At 40.7% G+C, this 21,214-nt stretch overlaps 2 protein-coding genes across 4 annotated transcripts; one reads left to right on the top strand and one right to left on the bottom strand.

The window, feature by feature from the left end:
- The first annotated feature begins 53 nt into the window (after positions 1-53).
- Positions 54-11,658, top strand: C10H16orf46 (chromosome 10 C16orf46 homolog). Of its 3 annotated transcripts, XR_013538598.1 has the most exons (4): positions 54-192; positions 2,227-2,475; positions 3,837-5,988; positions 6,783-11,658. XR_013538598.1 is itself a non-coding variant. In XM_078380430.1 (3 exons), exons 2-3 carry the CDS (start codon positions 2,263-2,265, stop codon positions 4,932-4,934), a joined length of 1,311 nt encoding a protein of 436 aa, XP_078236556.1. In that variant the 5' UTR covers positions 54-192; positions 2,227-2,262; the 3' UTR covers positions 4,935-11,658. The 3 variants fall into 3 exon arrangements, 2 of the variants coding, with proteins under 2 accessions (XP_078236556.1, XP_072836990.2); XM_078380430.1 differs by having other exon boundaries at positions 3,837-11,658; XM_072980889.2 differs by having other exon boundaries at positions 89-189; positions 3,837-11,658.
- ATMIN (ATM interactor) lies at positions 8,961-20,546 on the bottom strand. Its single transcript, XM_072980888.2, has 4 exons — positions 20,215-20,546; positions 18,351-18,476; positions 17,084-17,283; positions 8,961-16,203 (listed from the first exon to the last, which is right to left on the bottom strand). The coding sequence occupies exons 1-4, from the start codon at positions 20,506-20,508 to the stop codon at positions 14,376-14,378; spliced, it is 2,448 nt and encodes an 815-aa protein (XP_072836989.2). The 5' UTR covers positions 20,509-20,546; the 3' UTR covers positions 8,961-14,375.
- Positions 20,547-21,214: the final 668 nt, after the last annotated feature.

Genomic DNA, 21,214 nt, shown 5'->3' with positions numbered 1-21,214 from the left:
GGGGCGGGGCGTAGAATGACGACGACAGAGGAGGCGGCGGCCGACTTCCATCTCCCTCCGCGGCTGTTGGGGCGCCGTGTTGGTCCGTTCCCTCCGCCCGTCGCCTTCCGCGCGCGGAGAAGCGGCCCCGCGAGGGGAGGGGAGGAAGAGGAGGGAGCCCCGGAGCGACGGGAGGGCGAGGACGGGGGGGCGGTGAGTCTCCGGAGGGGGAGGGGGGAGGAGGAGGGGGGGACAGCCGGGGAAGAGTAGGCAAGAGCGCCCCCTGGCCGTGTGCAGAGCGCCGCCACGCCCCCCCGCCCTCCGAGCGACGGTGCCTCTGAGCATGGGCCGAGTGGGATTTCAAAAAGCACGGCCGACCGCCCCTTTTGGTCACTGGAGCTCCTTTCTCTCCCGCCTGGCCTTCTCTCTCTCTCTCTCTCATATATATATATTAAATATATATATTCTCTCTCATTCATATAGATATGTATACACACACAAACACAGAGTATCTATACACCGAGTAATATGTTTATATATATATATATATACAGTATATATTTTGTTGCAATCACATATAGATACAGTTGCAACAAAACATGTTTATATATATTGACACATATCAGACTATATATAAACATTACATATATAAACATATTACACGGTATATAGATGCTCTATTGTGTTTGTGTGTATATACATACACATAAGAGTATATACTGTATGCCCGTATGTATACAGAGAGGGAGAGAGCGTATATAACTACAGCAATTGATATTAGTGTTAAATGGCCCTGGAACTGCAATCCAGGGCTGCTCACACTGAAATAGATTTGTTATTCCCAAAGGTGCTACAGTACTTTTCATTACGTTTCATGTAGCAGTAACTAAATCAAGCAAAGACAGACAAAACCACATTTATAAAGAACACCATAACTTAACAAGAATGGGGTGGCATCTTAAAAGACTGACTTTTATATTCTTTTTTTTAAAATGGGGGAAGAATATGACTATGTTTTATTTTTAAATGATATAGACTATATTAAGAACAATTTTGTTAAGAGGGCAGCAGTTCTTTCTGAGACACTGGGCAGACAGAGAAGCAGTGCATGGCATTTCAGAGTAGCCCTATTTATAACTATAGCTATATTTTAAAAATCCACCTCCTTTGTATTCTAATGTAAGCTCTCGTGGATTTTGTCAGTGGTATTTGCAAACATGAATACAGCTAATTCTCTGGAAGCAAAAACAAAAGGATTGTAGCACTTTGAAAAACCAACAACCCACTCCTTAAGATCCCTGGAGCACAACACTTCTATTTTCTTTTTTCCTTTCCACTTTGAAACAAAACTCCTTGAAAGCTTTTCCCTGAGCAGCTGGGACTTAAAAGAGAAAAGTGCCGCTTGACTCTGCACAGAGATATTAATTTAAAATAAAACTTTAAAAGATGAGGGTCATTCTGATCATAGGCTGAATTCTCTCCAGTTAAGTTGACCTTCCCCAATCTAGGTCTTTAAGTTGGCCTGGGGGATGATGGAAGTTGTAGTCCAGAACAGCAAAAGGGTACCAAATTAAGGTTGCCTAAAGTGACCTACATGTGAAGGGAGCAGATTCTAAGGGCACCAAGATGCCTGACAATTCCCTTTTTGAACAAAAGGAAAAGAGGAATCTGACCACATGTGAATTACGCCTGTTTTTTTATTTTAAGGGGCAATAAGAAAGAAATAGGGGTGACCTCCACGTGGGAGTAAAGGGAGTCTGAAGCTACTGTGTTTTTCTCCCAAATGTGGGATTCCTTCCATATGGAAAACACCTTGTTCTCTTCTGCTTTTTGAGTCATCAGAAAGAATGGCCACATCTTCATTTTGGACTTAAAAAAAACCCAGCATAGCTGTTTTACCTATGAAAGGATGTGGGGAAAAAATCCATCCTTCAATCACAATGATGATGGCGAATGCAATGATTGTGATGTGCGCCACTGATGCTAAGGCATACCTGATCTTTGTTAAATGATGCTGAGCATGTGCTCCCAAATAAATGGTAAAATAGGGTGTCGGGATGTTGTAAGACAATATCAGTGATTTAAACCAATTTCTGTTGGCACACAGGACAGTTCATAAAACAGAATGAAACTTCTAAGGCGGAATTATCGGGTGATAATCAACTATTGAGACATTATTATACCAAGAAAACCAGGTCTATAAATCATATAACTTTTCAACTTTGTATTAAAACCATCTTCCTGCAGGCAGAAGACATGTAACCTTCCGAGCCAGCAAGTGTAATGACTTCCTCTGGACAAGACCAACATGAAAGTAATTCTGAAAGAACCAGTGCACATACGAGAAGTGCGGAATTACAGCTGCGCTGCACCTACCCAAATGAAAGGCGAGAAAGGAATCAAATTTACACTCTTCTGAACATCAGCAATAGCATCAATGAGGAAGAGGAACGGGTTAACCCCGAATGGGTTAACGGGACAGGATGGGAGGATGCTGTAAGTGAACATTTCCCTTCTCGGCCACTGAGTCACCTTAAAAGACCTTTTAAAAATGTGTTCCTTTCAAAGCAAAACCAACAAAGTGTCTTAGGTGTTCTTGATGAACCACAGGGTTGAACCTCCCCACGGAGAACACAACACATACAGCGGGGATTTTATGATCCGTCCCATCTCTGTTGTTTCTGCACTCAGAAAGAGACAGAGAAGATTCTCTGTAGGAGTTAACTGGTGCAGATGGACACTGGACCCGTAACGGCCGGTGGTAGTCCTTGAAATACAGCATTGCAGGAGACATTTTGATACAGCTTCAGTTGATTTGTTTTCATTTTTTAAGGTTTATAAACTGCTTTGAGGGTTGTTGTGGGTTTTTCGGGCTCTTTGGCCGCGTTCTGAAGGTTATTCTTTCTGATGTTTCGCCAGTCTCTGTGGCCGGCATCTTCAGAGGACTGGAGTTGGAACATAGACAGAGTTCCTACAGAGCATGGACAGAGTTCCTACTCCAGTCCTCTGAAGATGCTGGCCACAGAGACTGGTGAAATGTCAGGAAGAACCACCTTCAGAACACGGCTGAACAGCCCCAAAAACTCATAACAACCATCATCAGATCCCGGCTGTGAAAACCTTCGAGAATACAATGCTTTGAGGGTGTTCATCAAGAGGGTGGCATCTAAAAATCTGAAATGAATATTTCTTCATGGGCAAACCTTCAACTTATTTTTAAGCTGGAAGGGACTTTATCGATCATGGCCTTCCACTTTTCCTGTTGCCTTCACACTTTCCCAGCATCATTTGTCTTTTCCAGAGAGTCCTGTCTTCTCAGGATGTGTCCAAGGCTGGACAGCCTCAGTTTCAACATTTATGCCTCCAGAGATACTTCAGGCTTGATTTGATCTAGGACCCACTTGTTCGTCTTTCTGTCCGTCCAGGGTATCTGCAAATTTCTCCTCTAGCAGAACAGTTGAAACAAACTGATTTATTTCCTGTCAACTTTATTTACCGTTCAGCGTCCACACCCACCATACATGGTGATTGGAAATATAACGGTGAATGATTGTGGTCTCCAGTGACACATCTTCACATGTTAGAATGATCTCTAGTTCCTCCATAGTTTAGCATATGCTAAAGTCAAGAGTCTGAATCCCATTGTAGTGGCTTCAGAACACCTTAGTAACTTAATTGTGGCTTCATGCTTTTTTTTTGGGGGGGGAAGGGTTTCCTCTCTGCCGAGTTACATTTTGTGGTTTTGCCATTTGAAACAGGCAGCACCAGCTGCTTGCTAACTGTAGTTAATGCTCTCTTTCTTTCTTGCTCTCTCTCAAACACTTTGCTAATTTGTATTCCTGTCTTTTTGCTCCTAGGTCCAAGGCTGGAGCAAAACACCTTCCTTTGCATATCTTCAAGTACAAAAGAGAGCCAGAAAAACGAAGGCCAGCGAGTCTGCCAGTGGATGCCTGTACTGTGCAGATCTGATGCAGGGTATTGACAAAGGGCTGGAGAGCCATGCCAGGACTGCAGAGCAACTGAAATCCGATTTCAGATTAACTACATACGCTGCTACAGACAGTGTTGCCGGAAAAAAACAGAGTCTTTGTCCTAGTGCGATGGCAAATTCTTCATCAATAGAAGATCCTAAAAAATGCTCTAGTCAAGGAGACAAGAAAAAAATGACCTTAAAAGAAGCTCAGGCTTCTTTGATTGAAAGGAGGTTTTTTGTAATGAAGGAAAGCTCCCTGTTCCAGGCCGACAAGAAAACAGTGCCAATCAAGGAGTATAGTATACTCCCTCCAGGAAAGCCTAAAAGTTTAGAAACTCTAAAATGCAAAGACATAAAAAGCCAGGAGCAGCCTTCTACAAGTAGTCAAACTACTTCTGAAGCGAGTGCTCTTAAGTTGCCATTGGTACTGCCACCTCTGAAAGATGCAGCTCCCAAAAACGGCCTCGATCCTTCATCAAGGAAAAGACAGACAGCTCTTTCTCAGGCAAGTGAAAAACCACTTTCAGAGACAACTTCCCATACTCAGGTGTTTAAAACAAAAGAACAGAACTTTGAAAAAGGGATCCACACCATGTACGATGCCCTGAAGGAACAAATACAGATGCACGAGATAGCCTCTTTCGTCCCAAGGCTTGCCAAGACTTCGTTCCACTCAAGAAATCTGGATCAGTGCTACTGGCACTATACTCTTTTCCCAGATAAAAAGATTGGACCCATGTCTAATGCAATTGCAGGGCGAAGACACAGCCACCCAAACAGTGTGCATTTTCTGCATACAAAGGCAGCGCAAATCAGCAAGGCCAATGGGATTCAAGACCCTTGTGTCAGAAGCAAGAGTCACACTGGAGCCAAACAGCAAAAAGAGTCAAAAGCCCACGAGATCCCACTGCTTTCTGGACTATTCCCTTCCTTAACGGTCAGCCGTCTTGCAGTAACTGCATTGCCCTCTAGGCTGACTTGACTTTAGCTGTAATTTCATGTTGAACTGTTTATATGTGGCTTTGTGGCCTTGTATGAGAAAAATACTTAAATTTTATTCTACTTATTAATTTTAACAGGTTGTTTTTTCTTAAGATAAAGAGCCACGTTACTAATTTCTGTAAATAATTTATGTCCTTTTTATTGCTTCTGAAAAATCTAATAATGGTTTCAGTTAATCCTTAAATTTATTTTGTTGGGTCCAGAGACTCTTTGAAACACAATACCGGCATGCAATCTACGTTTAGCAAAAGCTTCATTTCTTTAAAAGCATTCCAGCTCAATTCCTGTTTAGGAAATTTCAAGTTGTGTCAGCCTTATAGTTCTCACTGACCCATCTATTTGGGAAACATTAAGACAGGCCCATTATGGCTATGCAGTTTCTCTCTTGCAGGACTATGTGTGCACCAAACCCAAGAACAGGGGAAGCATTCCGACATGTTCCAAGTCTCTCTGATGGACAAAGGACATGGACACCTTGACTTGTTCCAGCGTGAACACACAGCTTCTAGCCTCTTGTCCAGCTTCTGGCAGACCCTACCATATGGTTTGTGAGCTGTATTCAGCATGGCATGCCATAAGTTGTACAGACCTGGCCTAAGCGCTTCAGCAAATAGAAAATAATCATACATAACTGGCAGCACAATCTCTAACCCAGTGATGTGTGGGTGAACATACTTGTATTGCTCTCCACTGCCATCCAATTTCAACACTTTTAAATACTGTGAAAAGTTTATTTTTAAAAGTTTATTTTAAAAGTGTGAATATGCAAGTTTATGAGTAAACAGAACTAATATTTGGTTGTTGTTTTTCCTTTGTAGATGATATATAATTTTCAGTTTGTTCATGTTAGGACTTTCCTTCCTTGCCAAACTGATAAACTCACATGGCTGTATAATCCAGATAGCTCAAATAAAATACTTTTCTATATGCACAGTGACAACATGTTCCTCAGTATTTCAGTCCAAGGGATTTTCCTGTCAACAACTGCCATATTTATCCTACACCTTGTCTGATGCTTTTGGAGTAGCAGGAAGGTAACGACATTTATGGATATCCAGTTACGAGAGCCCCTCTATAATCACTGTAAAGTCATTAATCATGGAGTGCAGTTGCATTTCATCAGCTGTTACAAATGTGCTCAAGTAATTTTATTGTCATATTTTAACCATACTCTAAAAAAATCTCAGATGGGTTTGTTATCACTGCCCTAGGAGTGTGCAGTTTTGAGGCCTTATGCCTGAAAGATCTGAGAGCTAAATTCAATTTTTTTAAAATACAGAAAAGAAATGGAAGTTCTTGGTTATTGGAAGGGCACAAACCAAAATTGGCCCTAATATATTTCATGACATAATAATTTGTAATCTCATGTTGAAGTTGCAGGAGATTTTAAAAATCTAATACAGATGGCTGAGTTGGTGCGGGATGGTATCGCTGTTGATACTGAAGATGGTGGCTTGGGTTTAAGGTTCCTGAAACTGGTGTAAGCAAGGCCACATCAATTTGAAATATTACACAAAAGCAGAATAGAAGAAATAATACCCCTTAATAGCAAGCAGTTTTCAAAAGGGAAAGCCAAATTCTACAAAAAAGGAGAATCAAAGCTGATCCTTAATTAACTAGGGTTAATCCCATGTCAGTTAGGTATAGATAAGACATTTTTTCCTAGGAGAGTACTGCAAAGGTTAAGAAGAATTTAGCCAAAAGTTGGACTGAAATTTCGGCAGATTCGTCATACTAAGTTTCATTGTTATATAATGGAAGTTTCATTTTAGTATAGTTGCTAAGATTAATTTAATTTAAAGGCACCGTCTTTTTTTCTCTCCCCAAGGAAGAAGGCTGGGGGAGAGCTACTCCCTTCACATGCTGTAAGATCCAAAGCAAGGCCAAGAAGCCAAGAATAACCAAAACCATATCAAACATATCTCACCATCAAATGACAGCTGGTCTTAAGAAAAACATGTCCTGGACAGCACACCTGGCAAGAGATCGCCGAAAAAAGGACCACAAATTTGGTAAGAAAGAAATAGTTTCAACTAAGAAAGAGTACGGAGTCTCCAGTGTCAAGCCGTACAACTTTGTCCAAGTGAAGACAAGCAATGCAGAGGGAGAAAGGATAAGAGGGAAATTAGACTCTATCCAGACATTCCTAGGTGAAAAAAGGACTTTACCCATAAAGGAATATGAAATTAAGTACTCGCAACCACACCCAGGACCTCAGGTCTTCAGGTATAAGGAGATAAACCTGCCAAAAGTAATCCGCAGTAATCCTCCCAGCAGCTTGAGGTATATATCCTTAAATGCATTGTTGGTCTTCAGAGCAGACGAAAGTGGCGTAATCAATCTGCATCTGGAGCCCCTTTCAAATAATGAATCAACCGCAGTCAACGGAACTGAGACACAAGATAGCCCTTCAACCGAAACTGAATCACATAGCCATACGACTAAAAAAATGAAGCAGAAAAACGTGAAGAAAGTTGGTAGGAATGACAGAATGAAAAAACAAATACAAAAATCATGTTATCACTCTTTGATTGGTCTCTGATGTTGAAGTATTTTGTCTACTCCACAAAACTGTTTCTTTTCCAATGCACTGAACAGTAAGTCATTGCTCCGATACGAAAACAGTACCTCACATAATAAGGATGTGAAATATAACCCACAGGGTTAATTCCTAGTCAAGTAATAAGGAACAGATTTTATCAGTAAGGTTAACCATGAAGACCTGAATTAAAGAAAGAAAAGACATACCAAAGTTTTTAAATTCACTTTGATTCTAGTGTGTTACAACAACTGAGAATTAATTTTGCAAATACTCTAACGTATACTGAGGAATCTAAAGTATCTCAAGTGTGTACAGGGATTTTTTCAGTTTCCTTAATTTACTGGCAGGTGCAATGTCTTTCAAAAAAAGGGTGGGCTCCATTTCCATTGAGAGATGTTGCTGAGCAGCTCCATAGAATATGTTCTCTACTACACCCACTAAAAGTGTTTAGCAAGACCCATATGCTGTAAAGGAAATGGAAATCACCTTGATAGTTTCTGTGACATAGAGGTGGGCAACTTACATGTGTCACATGCACCTGCAATTTTAGGACCCCTCATGTCATCAACATGCAAAGCCATAAAAACAGCCACTATGGGAGGCATGTCCTACATCTTTATTGGGCCCTTTAAAAAAATAGTGCCATTTACTATTTTATGGCCAACTTTATTTTGCAGGGGAGGCCTGGGGGGGTTCATAACTTTATTTGCCCTTGATATAATAGATGTTTTCTAAAATGCCTCTCTCTAGAAAAATACAACTGTTTCTAATTTAACAATGTGTTCTCTAACAATAGGTACTAGTTCTGTAAAGCAGCTTTGTTTCAATAATATGCAAAGTTGTTTAGCAATTGTGTCAAATACATTAAGAACAAGGTTTCTTACATTTAAAAACATTAGAAGACTAACATCAGATAGTGGAACTTAGCCGTTTGGTCATATTATTCTGCAGCTGCAGAATAATCCGAGATTGGACTCCCAAGTGTCTTAACACAGCAACGGATTAGAAAGTCACAGTCACTGAAGCTTGGAAAGGATATGCTAGTAGGAATAAAAAAAGAGAGGAGAATGGAAGAAATCAAACACAGGCTGTTTAAATAATCAACAGCTTCACAAAACCTTCAAAATGTTGATTGCTTTCCATTAATAAGCCAGTCAAATCTTGTAATGATGTAGATGGTGACTTCAACAATGTCAGTGTGAATGTGTCTTCCACAGCACCAGAGAGAGAGAGAGAGAGAGAGAGAGAGAGAGAGCAGCAGCAACAACCTAGCTTCAAGGGCACAGGGTGGGCCCATGGCACACGCAACTCTGTTTTCCAAAAGAGGTGACTCAACAGAGACCGAGGAGGAATGAGTGCTTAGCAGCTGTCTCACTGCCTACAGTCAGGGTATTTGGCCCTGGGCTAATAAAAATATAGGCACCAGTTGCATTTAGTGTAAAACAAAAAGCAGGAATTCTTGTATACCAAGGCAGACATTTATTTGTTTGGTCTTTGTGAAATACATATTTTGCTACAAACATTTGAGCCCTTGTCCTAAACAGATTCCTTCAGGGCAAAAGTTCAATTATTTCAAGCTCAAACTATTTCCAGATTCTGCATGCAGTTGTATATGCAAACATTTAGTGGGCAGAAAGAAAACATGGTTTTATCATTTTACTGTTTCAAGGGAGAGGAAGTTACACGTGTAGAATGGATAGGATTTACTTTAAACTACTGAAATGCCATTGCATGCATGTAGAATATATTGTACTCTTTGGCATCAGACCTCTACTTGCCTGCAGGCCTTATCCAAGCAAAGTAAGATTTACGGCATGCAAAGACATTTAATTGCAACATATCTGATCTTTAGTAAAGTGAGCACAAAGGAGATAAAAAGGGGAAAAGCAAATCCTTTTCAACCAGAAGAGAATTATTGTGCCACCAAAGCTTGGCAGAAAGCAGAGAGCAAGGAAAATTCCCACCGTACACAAGACTAAAATATTAGATCTCATACCAATTCAGGCAATATAAAAAAATTATAGGGATCACATTAGAAGCTTCCTTTTAAAGCAAAAGGTCACAACAGCCATTTATAAAGAATTCCTCTGTCTTGCTACTTCTTCCCCCACTTTTCTGAATGAGATGTAGCCTCTGTTTTGGAGGAGTAATCATCTTGTATACATTCTCTGAGAGAGTTGTTCATAAAGTGTTTGATTTAAACAATCACAAAGGCAACATACATGAGTAGCACTGAAATCTGATTCATTGTGACTCAGATCATTCATCTACACACTGGGACAGTGATTATCTTTGTCACTTGCTAAAATCCACTCATTTTCACCCCATTTCATGCAATTTACAATAGGCAAAAATATATTTTACCGGAACCACTCAACAGGCCTTATTTGCAGTGGTAATCCTTTGCATAGGCAGTAACTGTTTCAGCCTGCAGAAACTGGACTCACACAACTGAACACCCCTTCCTACAGAGAATTCTCACTCTATGGAAATCTTAAGCCTGGGTTCCAGTTTCTTAACATACCAGTTTTCAAAGCAATTGCCTAAAAACACATTTATACAACATCCAGTCCAAATGTTAATTAGAAACGCCGCCATAAATTAAAAAACAACCACCCAAAACACACACCCACAAAACCCAAACATACAGGGGGCTATGGGCAGTTTTATTTCAATGTCCATTGCAGCTTAACTCAGTTTTGCACTCTGTAACTCAGTACACAGCATGAACATATTCTCATAAAGATTTTTTTTTGCAAATTGTCAAATATGATGCAATAAAATACCTTTAAAGTGAGTGCTTTAGCTATAGTAACAAACACTATACCAATTCTGATTTTAAATGTTTTCGCGCTTCAAGACATCCTCAAAACACACACAATGCGATTTCTTGGGGCAGAATGATATTCAGGAAAAGATGGATAGAATGTTAACAGTTTTATGCTGGTTACCTTCGCCTACCAATTCCACACCCACAACCTTCCAACTACTCACAGTCAGGCCTGGCAGTTATAGTAAGACTGTAAATAATACAGCAATGCATCTGTCCTCACAGGTAGCTCCAGTGCGGCTCTGAATAATTTGTCTTTTTACTCCAACCTTTAAAAGGGCTTAAATTGTACCTTAAATTACAGACATTAAGAAGATCAAGACAGATAACTAGGAAAGCCCTCTGAAAAGGTAAGTATCCAGTCCACAGGAGAACAGTTTCTCATACAATTCCTTGCAAAAGTTATTTCATGACTTGCTTGATGAGGGAACTGATTGGAACGAATTTTTGTTCACTGCCTAAAAATTAACCTGGTTGGCTTTTAGACCTCATTAATTCTGCACCTTCACTAAAAGGACAACCCAAGAACAGAAGAACTTGAGGGTGAGGAAATTCTTAGACAAAGCCAGTAAGTTATGTATGCCCTATGTTAAGGTCACTCTGAAAATATGTTGACTATATGTTATCATGCATGCTCCATTTTACAATAAGTTGCAGACAAGACCATTCCTACACATTACTATCAACAAGGCAGGAAAAAAACAGGATTGCTTTGTATCTCAGTGGTACAACAATTAGCATTTGAGCCACAATAATTAGCATATCAATTGGCACTTTAGCATCTGCATAGATTACCGTAATGAGCACAAATATTCCAGACATTTATAGATTGCTTTTGATATGTGTATATTGAATGTGAAGAGCTTGGTTATTTAGATTTAACAAGGGATAATCTCCAGCTCAGGAGAAAGATCTGGGGTTTCAGTCTTTATTTAGGTCAAGTGGCACAGGCATACAGAAATTTACCTTCCTGTAAGTACCTTGCGAACATTTCATGTCTCTAGGAATTTAAGTCATGTCAATTTTGCTATGCACCTATATAAGAAGTGTTTTAAAAACTCTACAGATCATTTCCCTACTAGCAGGCAGAATACACTAATGTGGGAGAAGCCTCTGCAACTGGAAAATCGAAGGCAGAGGTGCAGTATCTTATGCATCAAACTCCCTTTATTGAGTTCATCTTACACAAATACTGAGTTCAGATAATTACAATCTGAAACACATTTTGGTTTCATAAAAAGTTCAGTGGCGTTGAGGAACCCTACTTGACTGATAAGTCATTTTATTTTCAACAAATATATTCTTGGCATTCTTCTGATAGATGAGCAAAAAGGAGAAAAAGTAGATTTGTTATTCCTAAAGAAAAAAAAGTAACTATATTAATTTTGCACAGTACATTTTGCAAAAATGTCTTTAGTCTGTTTTATGAATTCAAAAGGAACATGGGACATTCAACTTCCCTTGCAGATTCGTGCAGATGTCCGGACTGATTCTGTCACAGTAACAGAATTTATATGAGCTACTGCCTAAAGACTGTGTCTGGGATAGGATACTACAAAAGAATAAGACCCAAAGGTCAAAATGGCAGCATTTGTACTAGATGTAGCTCACATTCATAAATAACAACTTAAAGACAATCATAAACTTAAGAAAGGGATTGTATGTCAACATGATCCTCACTGTATCAGTGGCACTGAAGTTTTGAAAGAGGACAGCTGCAGGTTTTATGAGCTTCACAAGCATACACACACGTACACATATACAAGTGACTGAACATTTAGCACAGATGCACCACACAGATCAATTTCAATGTGCCTTCTAGCACTTGTACTGAAGTGCATTAAGGCCACTGTATTCTGGACTGCAGCTTACCAAGGCTGTAAATCTTAGCAAGCTAGAGCAGGTCTAGTTCTGCACAGGAATGACAAGAACAGCACACTGCTTCTATGGGACTAGAAACTTAATAGTGCCTCCTAACAATCTGCTAAGTGCAAAACTACAGGTCTTCAACTCTTTGACCACAGTGGAACTCCCAAGGCTTCTCTGCTCTGGCAGTTGAAGCGGGCAGCCTCTTTTTTTTATGGTTTCACTTACAGTTATACTTCCAAGGCAGTTGTTGGACAGATGCTTTTGAGACAATTTTTAAAACAAGAAAAGATCTACCAAAGGTGCACTGGAGATAATTTAGTTTGAAGCATTTCAGAGACACTAGTTAAAATGAAGTGGCTTTTAGATTAACATGAGTCACATATACATGGAATGAACACTTCATTTTGCCAAATGATTTTGGGGGGAAATATCTCAATTAAACATTTCAGCTCCACCATCTTTTAAACAGCAAGGCATTCTGTAGTACCATCCAGCTCTTAAGACCCATATAACATTTGTAACAGCCAAGAGCCACCAGGCTGAGAGCATCAGCTGGCACATGCCAAGGGTGCTTGGTTCAGACATTGACCAGCCCTGATGCCTCCTTCTAAATGCACTTCTAAGGCAGATACAGCCCTGCCAAGAGAACAGAAGGAATAAGCACAATTAGTTTCGTCAGCAGATAACCATTCCAGGGGTTATTGTTCTTGACAGAATTAAAAAAAACCTATAAATAAAAGACATTTTCAAGAATACATAATAGAAACAATCTGAGAAATGAAGAAATACCATATCTAGACTGGTAGACTACCATCAGAAATATTAAACAGCAGCAACAGCGGTACAGATTTGGCATTGAAAGCCACCGAGATTCTTAACAGAATCCTGAGGCTCAACAGGATTCAAACAATTTACTCCCTATTCTATGCCCACTAAGTAGGCTGAAAGATCATCACTGAAAGGTAGTTGTTGTGCATAAGTCATGTGGTGAATCCAATGAACAACATTATTAACTGGAAGAAGAGCTTGCTGGTGACCATATTCTGAAGTGGAAAACGCCTGCTTTTTTGTGCCTTCACTTACAGTCACATTAACAAACGTCTTACTTAAAATGCAATGGGCTAAATAAGATGTAACTTACATACTGTTTGTACTTCTCTCTCTCCACTCTTTCCTTACTTGGTATACCTTGCAACAGCCAAGACGCTTTGTCCTAAACTCCTGCTAGACTTGTAAGAAAGTTCAGAACAAATATTTCTGATCAGACTGCAACTATTATTTCAAGAAAGTTAAATTCATGATCGAGAGAAATTTGCCCATTTGAAACAGAAAAACTGTGATCTTTGTGGAACATAATAACTTCAAGATTTGCTTGTGTTCCACATACTCTGAGAAGCAAAGACTTAGACTACCAGAAATATTAAAAGTCAGAGAAAAACAGTTCTGCATACTTTGGTAACATTTCTTAGAATATCGTGATTAAGCCATCAATTCGTATGCCATTTCAAGTTTTCAGAATGCATTCATACAAGACTGCCAGGCTGAATCAAATCAACATTCTGAAATGTGAATTCACTGAGATAACTGGGTACAACCATGATGTAACCCATTTACAGTTAGAAAGCAACAATAAACTCTGGCATAAAGATACAAAAAATAAAAAGAAATTAAGGAAAAACATAAAGAACAGAAAGATGGGTAATATCTTCAGGATGTGGGTGATGAGCAAAAATATAAAGAAAACTAGCTTTTGGTCCAATATTTCTTCATAAAACTTACAGTATAATCCTATATTAGTTTACTCAGAAGTTCTAATTTGTTCAATGGGGCCTGCTTCCAAATAAACAATGAGAAGGTTATAATCTTAAGTGTTATCTTCAAAAGACACACATTAACTAAAGGCTCTGAGTTATGAACTCTGGGCTTTACAAAATTCAGCTCCACACAGCAAAGGCAGGCACAAGATTAGGAAGGATCCATAGACTAAACATGCTACAGAGAACATATGCACACAGGGTTCATATTAGTAACAACACTCCCATGTTAAAGTACCTTAGCATATGAGAAAGTATGTAAACCAACTGCACATAAATTACATTCAGTGGAGCTAACTTCAATGTCAGCTTCTTCTACACAAACATAACTTAATCCTTAGAGAAGGCAGAGTATGAAAACACCACTCAATGGCTTGCTTTATCAGGACTGTGAAACAAAGAACATAATTCTGCACAAGTCTGTGTTTCTACCGAACTGAACTGCGACTCCATTGTATTCCAGGCCAAATCAGCCAGCAGAAAGTCATCCATTGCCGTCTGGGTCTCGTTGCTGGTTAGAAATAAGCTGCCTAGAGTTTCAAAGCAGCTATCCATGGTCTGTGTCTCCGTACTATTAAGCTGGACTTTGCTCTCGGCCATTTGATCACAGGCGTGTCTCTCACTAAAATGGACTTCTGTTTGGGTCTCTGTATCAGACGAGTCTGTGCTCATAGAGAAGGTGGACTGCTTCAAGATGCTACCCAAGGGCAAATAAGGGCTGTCTAAGAAGAAATTTAAGTCTGTCTGGGTCTGGGTGTCAAACATCTCTAAGCCTAAAAAGTTGGGGTTACCTCTGCAGCTATAGGACTGTGTGGCATTATCAGAAAACAAATCCGTCTGAGTTTCAATGTCTAGTGACTCCAAGACTGGTTCAGAGTTCAAGTTACCAAGTTTGGTCTCTTCGGTCTGAGTTTGGATATCTGACGCTGTGAAGAAATCCTCTATATCGAAATCTATTCCTGTGTTCTGGGTAGGGCCAGAAGGTAGGAGAGCGCCAGCACCTGAGTTGGCATCTGTTAAAAGTGTGCGGTTATCCAATGGCTGACCTGCTGAATTACTAGAAAAAATAGTTTCAAGATCGCTAAGTAACTCCATTGTCTGGGTCTGATTGTCTGTCATAACTTGCTGGGGGAGAATATTATTCTGTGCACTGAAGCTGATAACTGGCTCACACTTTGTGCTCTGACTCAATGATCTGCAGCTTCCTCTCTGTAGCAAATTTTGACCCAGGTCTGCAGCCATCAAGTTGCTGTTGGAAAGGGCTACAGGGCTTGCATCAGTAAACGACGAGCTAACATTGTCAAAAATGTCATTGCACATTACAGCCTGGTCCATTTGTCCTCTCCCATCCAGACCCTTCTGCGACTGATTGGTTTGAGTCTCCCGAGAAATTCCACATGGCTGAAAACAAGCCTGGCCTAGTGTGTCTGTCTGAGCAGCTATGGAGGAAGTCAGCTTTGAACTGGGCAACAGGGTCTGCGTCTGGACACTAATTGGCAGCAAAACTTGGGAACTGAATGTCAGGTCTGTCTGAGAACAAGAAGAAACGGAGGAATCTGCAGGCCAAGTGGCAGAGGGCATACAATTAGGTGAAATGTAAGACAGGTCAGTCTGCACATTTGTGGAACAAATCCCATTCTTATAGCATATGGTCTCCACATCTTGCATTGCAGTATTCAATGCACATTTCCCCAAATTGACCTGGATACCTGTGCTGACAGGTTCAATGCTGCCAGAGTTTTTGGTTCTGGAAAGGTTGAGGGAGTTTTTAAATCCAAGTGCTTCAGCCTCCACCGTAGGCAATGTGATTCCTACCGAAAGAGGCAGCAAATGAACGGTACTCATCACAGAGCCTTTGCTGTCGACGGCAACCACCACAGGTTTGATGGATGAGTCCGGCGCTGATACAAGGACAGGCAAATGAGCCAACTGCATGACAGGTAGTTTCACCAAAGCCACTTTTGGTTTTGGCAGAAGCAACTTTGGTGTGTGTTTTGGCTGTGTTTGTGTTTGTTTGGTGGTGTAGGAACGGCTGAAATCCTCAAAGGAAGTTGCTAGCTTGATCTCAGAGGAATCCGAGTTTTTAGTGTTCGTACATCCGTTATGGATATTGGCAATGGCTTCTCTACCTTTTTCTCCCAGCAGCTGATTGGATACAGAGGTTTCAGTTTTCCTTTTCTTGCTAGGAGGATCCCTGTAAATATTAACAAATCCATAGCAAGTGAGTGGGTTCAGCCCTAGCATTGTTCCCTTCATTCATTCCAAATCAAGGCAAGGCGCTTGGAAATTTGGAAGCAAACATTACACACCTGCCTTGGATTAGAGCCAATTTGAAAACAACACAATCTGTAAAGGGAGATTTGTATTTCAAAATTATTTCCTGCCCTGACATTTTTAACCATTCCTGAAACAAAATTCCAGTTTGACCATAGCAGGAATTATCTTATTTCAAACCAGAATTAGAAAAAAGATCAATGGAACAAATTAAATTAAAGGTAATACTATTGGAAATCATGCACTGACTTATTTGCTGGGTGAAGGAATCAGTTTTCCCCTCAATCAAACGATGTGCCTAAATTACTTAACCAACAAATGCTAGTTAATTAACATAATTATACAACAGTTTAGCAATGTAAGATCTAAGCACCGAACCATGTTGAGCAAATACGCAATTCTGCTCTGCAGTTTTACGTGTTTTTAATACTACTCTCCCATTAACTGCATTCAGTGTTCATGAACTTATTATGTTAACCTTTTCAATGAATAACTATATAAGCAGTAACTGTGTCTCCTCCCCTTGTAAACAGATCTGTGTATAGAATGCTAAGCTGAAAGATACGACATTTGGCAGGAGGTAGCCTATTTGTTAATGGATGCTTGGTTGCACAAAGTCAAGGGAGAAACTCATGCCCATTAAACTCTCAACAGAAATGTATAAGGAAGCCAAAGAGGAACAAAAGAGAAGTTACTAGAAGAGTGTTCTCTATGCAAATGTATTAGAATCTCCTCTTTAAGATGAATGTGAACATATACAAAGCAGTTTAAAATGGAAGAAAGAAACCATCTGCTCTTACCTGTGTTCCACAGGTATCTCATGCTGAGTCCTATAAATATGAGACAATAATGCTGTCCTGCTGGCATAGGGGCATCCACAGGTACACTGGAAAGTCTTGCCACAATCCTCAATGTGCCGCTTCAGATCCCATATGGTGCCATAAGAATTGCTGCATTTGTCACATTTATGCTTCTTTTCAGCATGCATTTTCATAAAATGCTGAAACACACAAAAATGTCAGGCCCTCCATATAAACTCAAGAAGCTGCCTCGCCAACTGAGATTCCCATTCTGTCTAGCTCAGAATTCTCCACACTGGCTAGTTGTGACTCTGCAAAATTTCAGATGGGACATTTTGCCTGCCCTGCCTGAAAATGTCAGAGACTGAGGTGGGAGCTTTCTGCAGACAAAGTAAGCTCTTCACCATTATGCCAATTGTATTCCATGACAGGACAGAATGGAGTCATACTTGCAACATTACATTCTAGTCTTTTCTAGTAAAGACCAGTACTTAAAAAGTAGGCTCTTATCAGGGAGACACTTCTGTAATTTGGGTTGAATGTTCAATTCACTGGAAATGTTTTGAGGGTTTAAGAATGTTGCCAAAATAACAATGCAATGTGAAAATCTGCTGTAACCAACTTCTACAATTTTTCTGCACTATCCATGAAGAATAGTGCAGAAGTGGCCTGATGAAGTGGAACTGCAATTTGTCTGATTATTTATTGATCTAACAAAAGCTATAATCCACTCTTGTATTTATGTAACTTTTAATAGGAAATGAGCTACACACACTGCCACTAAAATAAGATGAATTTTTAAAAGCATACTAAGAATTACAGAATACACTTGTCAGAAGATCCAAATGTATTACTCATTAATTCACTCTTATTCTGAATGATGTTAGCAGTGCATGTTATTATATGTAATTCTAATGAATGCATTTTAATAACTGACAAGCCAAACCAGTATTTGAGGAACCTAACCATCAGGTATACAGCAGTATTTTCAATTTCTTCCTTTCACTTCTCATGCTAGCAATCAATGTTAACTAATTTAAGAAAACTCTCTAATTAAAAAAGAACAAAAAACTCTCAAAGGTTTCAGACTGATCCTATAATTACTATCTAAAGCAATGAAAAAAATTATGTTCAAATGCAGAATCTCCTATGGGCAGTAAGGTAACACCTTTACACAGAAACGTTGCCATTCAAGAATAGCTTACTTTAAAACAGTACATTTTACTCATATTGGTTTATTACAATTGTAATATACCAAGAGACATACCTGCCTTACAAGAGAAAATTGTGAAAAAGGCCTTTCTGGTCCTCTGGGACAACCTTCAATAGGACAGCAGTAGTATTTCTGTGCTGTTTTCAAATTCTTCCTCATTGCAGGATTTATTTTTCCATCCTGCAGAAACAGAGTATCATTTCAAAAACAACAACAACAACATGTTTGGAATGTAGTGTATATGTAAAAGAAAATAAACATTGTTTCTTCTTTATTTTGCCCGAGTTGATACTTAAACCTGAAGGCCATTTTTCTGTGTTCCTAAATTTTCCTGCAGAAAGAAAAATGCTCTGTAGGTGATTTTAACCACATCTACTAGTTTGTTTGATTTGGTACAAAAGTGATGGCTCTCACCTCCATACCTAACTTTGAGCCAGGATTTGCATGTATGCTTCAAACATCAAATAATCAACAAAGAACTTAACCTGTGAAATTTTGAATTTTTTAGGCCTATGGATAAGAGTGTGTTGAAGTGCTTGCTGAAGAGAATGCAAGACTCAAAGGTGACTCAGTAAGATTTCAATTATTTTTGCAGTAAGGATTCAGCCCAGTGCAAAGTCCTTTGTGCTTCCCATGGACTAGCAGAATCCAAATGAATGAGACTGCAGAATTATAGAGATTTATTTAATTTATACAAGTGGAAGAGTACAACTGTTTCAGATCCTTCCAGAAAACTGGACAGAATTTGAACTACATGTTTGTAGTCTGATTTTTTTTTTCTTTTAAGTGTGGGGTTCTCTTTATTGCCAAATATTTGTCACCCAAACACAGAATCTAAGGACAGTCTTAGAGACTGACACCTAAGCAAAAACAATACACTCCCTTGCTTTTTTGAATTTACAGCTTTATAGAACTTACTGATATAAGCTCTTCCATTAAAAATAAAGCTAAATACTGCAAATAGGGTTTTATTCATTTATTCGATTTATATCCCGCCCATCTGATCTATACGACCACTCGTATAGGAGGCAAACTAAACAACCCTTCGCTTTTATATTACATAGGTAGGCAACCACCTCATCCATATCTCACTTTATTAAGCACACATTAGTTAATCTGAACAGGGTGTTAACTTGAAACCGCTGGCACTTTTCCGTCCACTTACTATTTAGAAACCATAGTTGAATCAGGATTTCCCAACCCAACCGACTCGTTTGGGATTTACAAATAAGAGGATAAACTCGTTTTAAAAGCATTCGATTGAAGTAGCTACAGTTTATCACCCAAGGTTTACCAAGCACTTGTAAACGTGCGGAGGTACATTTGTATTTTTTTTTCTTTATATTTGTTATATTTTTATTTTGTAAGCCGCCTAGAGTGGTCGAAATGACCAGATAGGCGGGGTATAAAAATAATAAATAAAAAGTATGTAACATTATTTGTGAACCACCTTGGATCCTTTGAAGGAGAAAGGTGAGGGAAGGAGGGGGGAGGAATAGGAATATTATGAATGAATGACCAAAGTCAACAAATCTTGGGCTCCCTCAAGTCCAACCCACAAGCCCGCCAAGTCTCAGGCAGACAGATATACCTAAATTGAACAAATTAAGTTGAGGTAAAAATAACTGCCAGCCGCCTTTGGGTCCTTTCAGGGAGAAAGGCGGTGGGGGAGGGAAGGAGGAATATTTTGAATAAACAAATCATAAAAGACAAGAGGGGTGGGTGGGGATGGGGAATCTCCGAGGGGCAGCCAGTGGGGGGGGGGATATTTGGGCGGCGTGAGGGAAGAGGGAGAGGAGGCTGAGGTGTTTCGGAGTCCGACCGGGGAGGGTCCTCTCAAGGGGGGGGAGGGAGCCGACCCCCCCTCTCTTTCTCTGCCCCGGGGTGGTTACCACACCCCCCCCCCATTTTTTCTCACCTGCTGCTGGGCCAGGCGGTGGGCCTTGCTGAGGTGCATGCTGAGGGCCGGCGGGTTGGGCAGCACTTTCCCGCAGCCGGGCACCGTGCACAGGATGTTGCTCCTCACGGCCCGCGAGAGCTCCGTCACCGAGGGCCTCACCAGCTCCCACGGGCTGGACGGGCGCTCGCGGGAGACCACCCCGCCGCCAACGCTTCTTCCTCCTCCTCCCCGGGGCGCCGAGCGGGGAGGGCGCCCTAGCCCAGCAGCAGCAGCAACCGCCGCCACCACAGACGCCTCCGCGGCGGCCGCCATGTTGTTGTTCCCGGCCGTTCCCAACCCAACCAACCGGCTCGGCACTTCCGGGGGAAAGGGGCGGGAACGACAGGCCCCAGGCGGCCGCAGGGATTGGCCCTTCCCGCCGTCCTTCCAGAGGGGCACGTGAGGCCGGGCGGCGCAAGCCCCGCCCCGCCGGAGAGAGAGAGAGGGGAGGGAGAGCGGTCACGTGGTCCTCGAAGCCGGGGCGTGTTTTTTTTTGTGAATGGAGCGGCGCCATTGATGATCCTTGCGCGTGAAACCAGATCCGTTACCTAAGCACCGCCGGACGGTTCGCGTTACACGCGATCATTTATGTATTTATTTATTAGATTTTTTTTACCCCGCCCCCCCCCCCCAGATAATGTCTACTCGGGGCGGCTTACATGGATAAAAACAAAAGAATATAACATGTATTTAAAAAAATCATCAAAAATGCATCGCAAACCCTCATTCAAACGCAGTCATTATGAGAGTGATGTGGAGGAAAGACTTCCTAAATGGCCCTTTTTTGGGTGTGTGTGTCTGTGTGCGTGTAAGGGGAAATACAACTCCTCAAGTTCCTTTAGAAGCCCCCTGGAAGAGCTGTTGGCCACACTTGCAGGGGACTCTGTGTAAGTTTTACAAACTCTGGACGGCAAAGTTAATTGTAATACTTCAGCTTGGAGGCTAGATAAAACAGGTCATCCCATCCATTCTTTATTTA

Source organism: Pogona vitticeps, chromosome 10 (genome assembly GCF_051106095.1).
Source record: "Pogona vitticeps strain Pit_001003342236 chromosome 10, PviZW2.1, whole genome shotgun sequence".
Classification (NCBI taxonomy): domain Eukaryota; kingdom Metazoa; phylum Chordata; class Lepidosauria; order Squamata; family Agamidae; genus Pogona; species Pogona vitticeps.
This window is presented reverse-complemented; position numbering and strand designations above follow the sequence as displayed.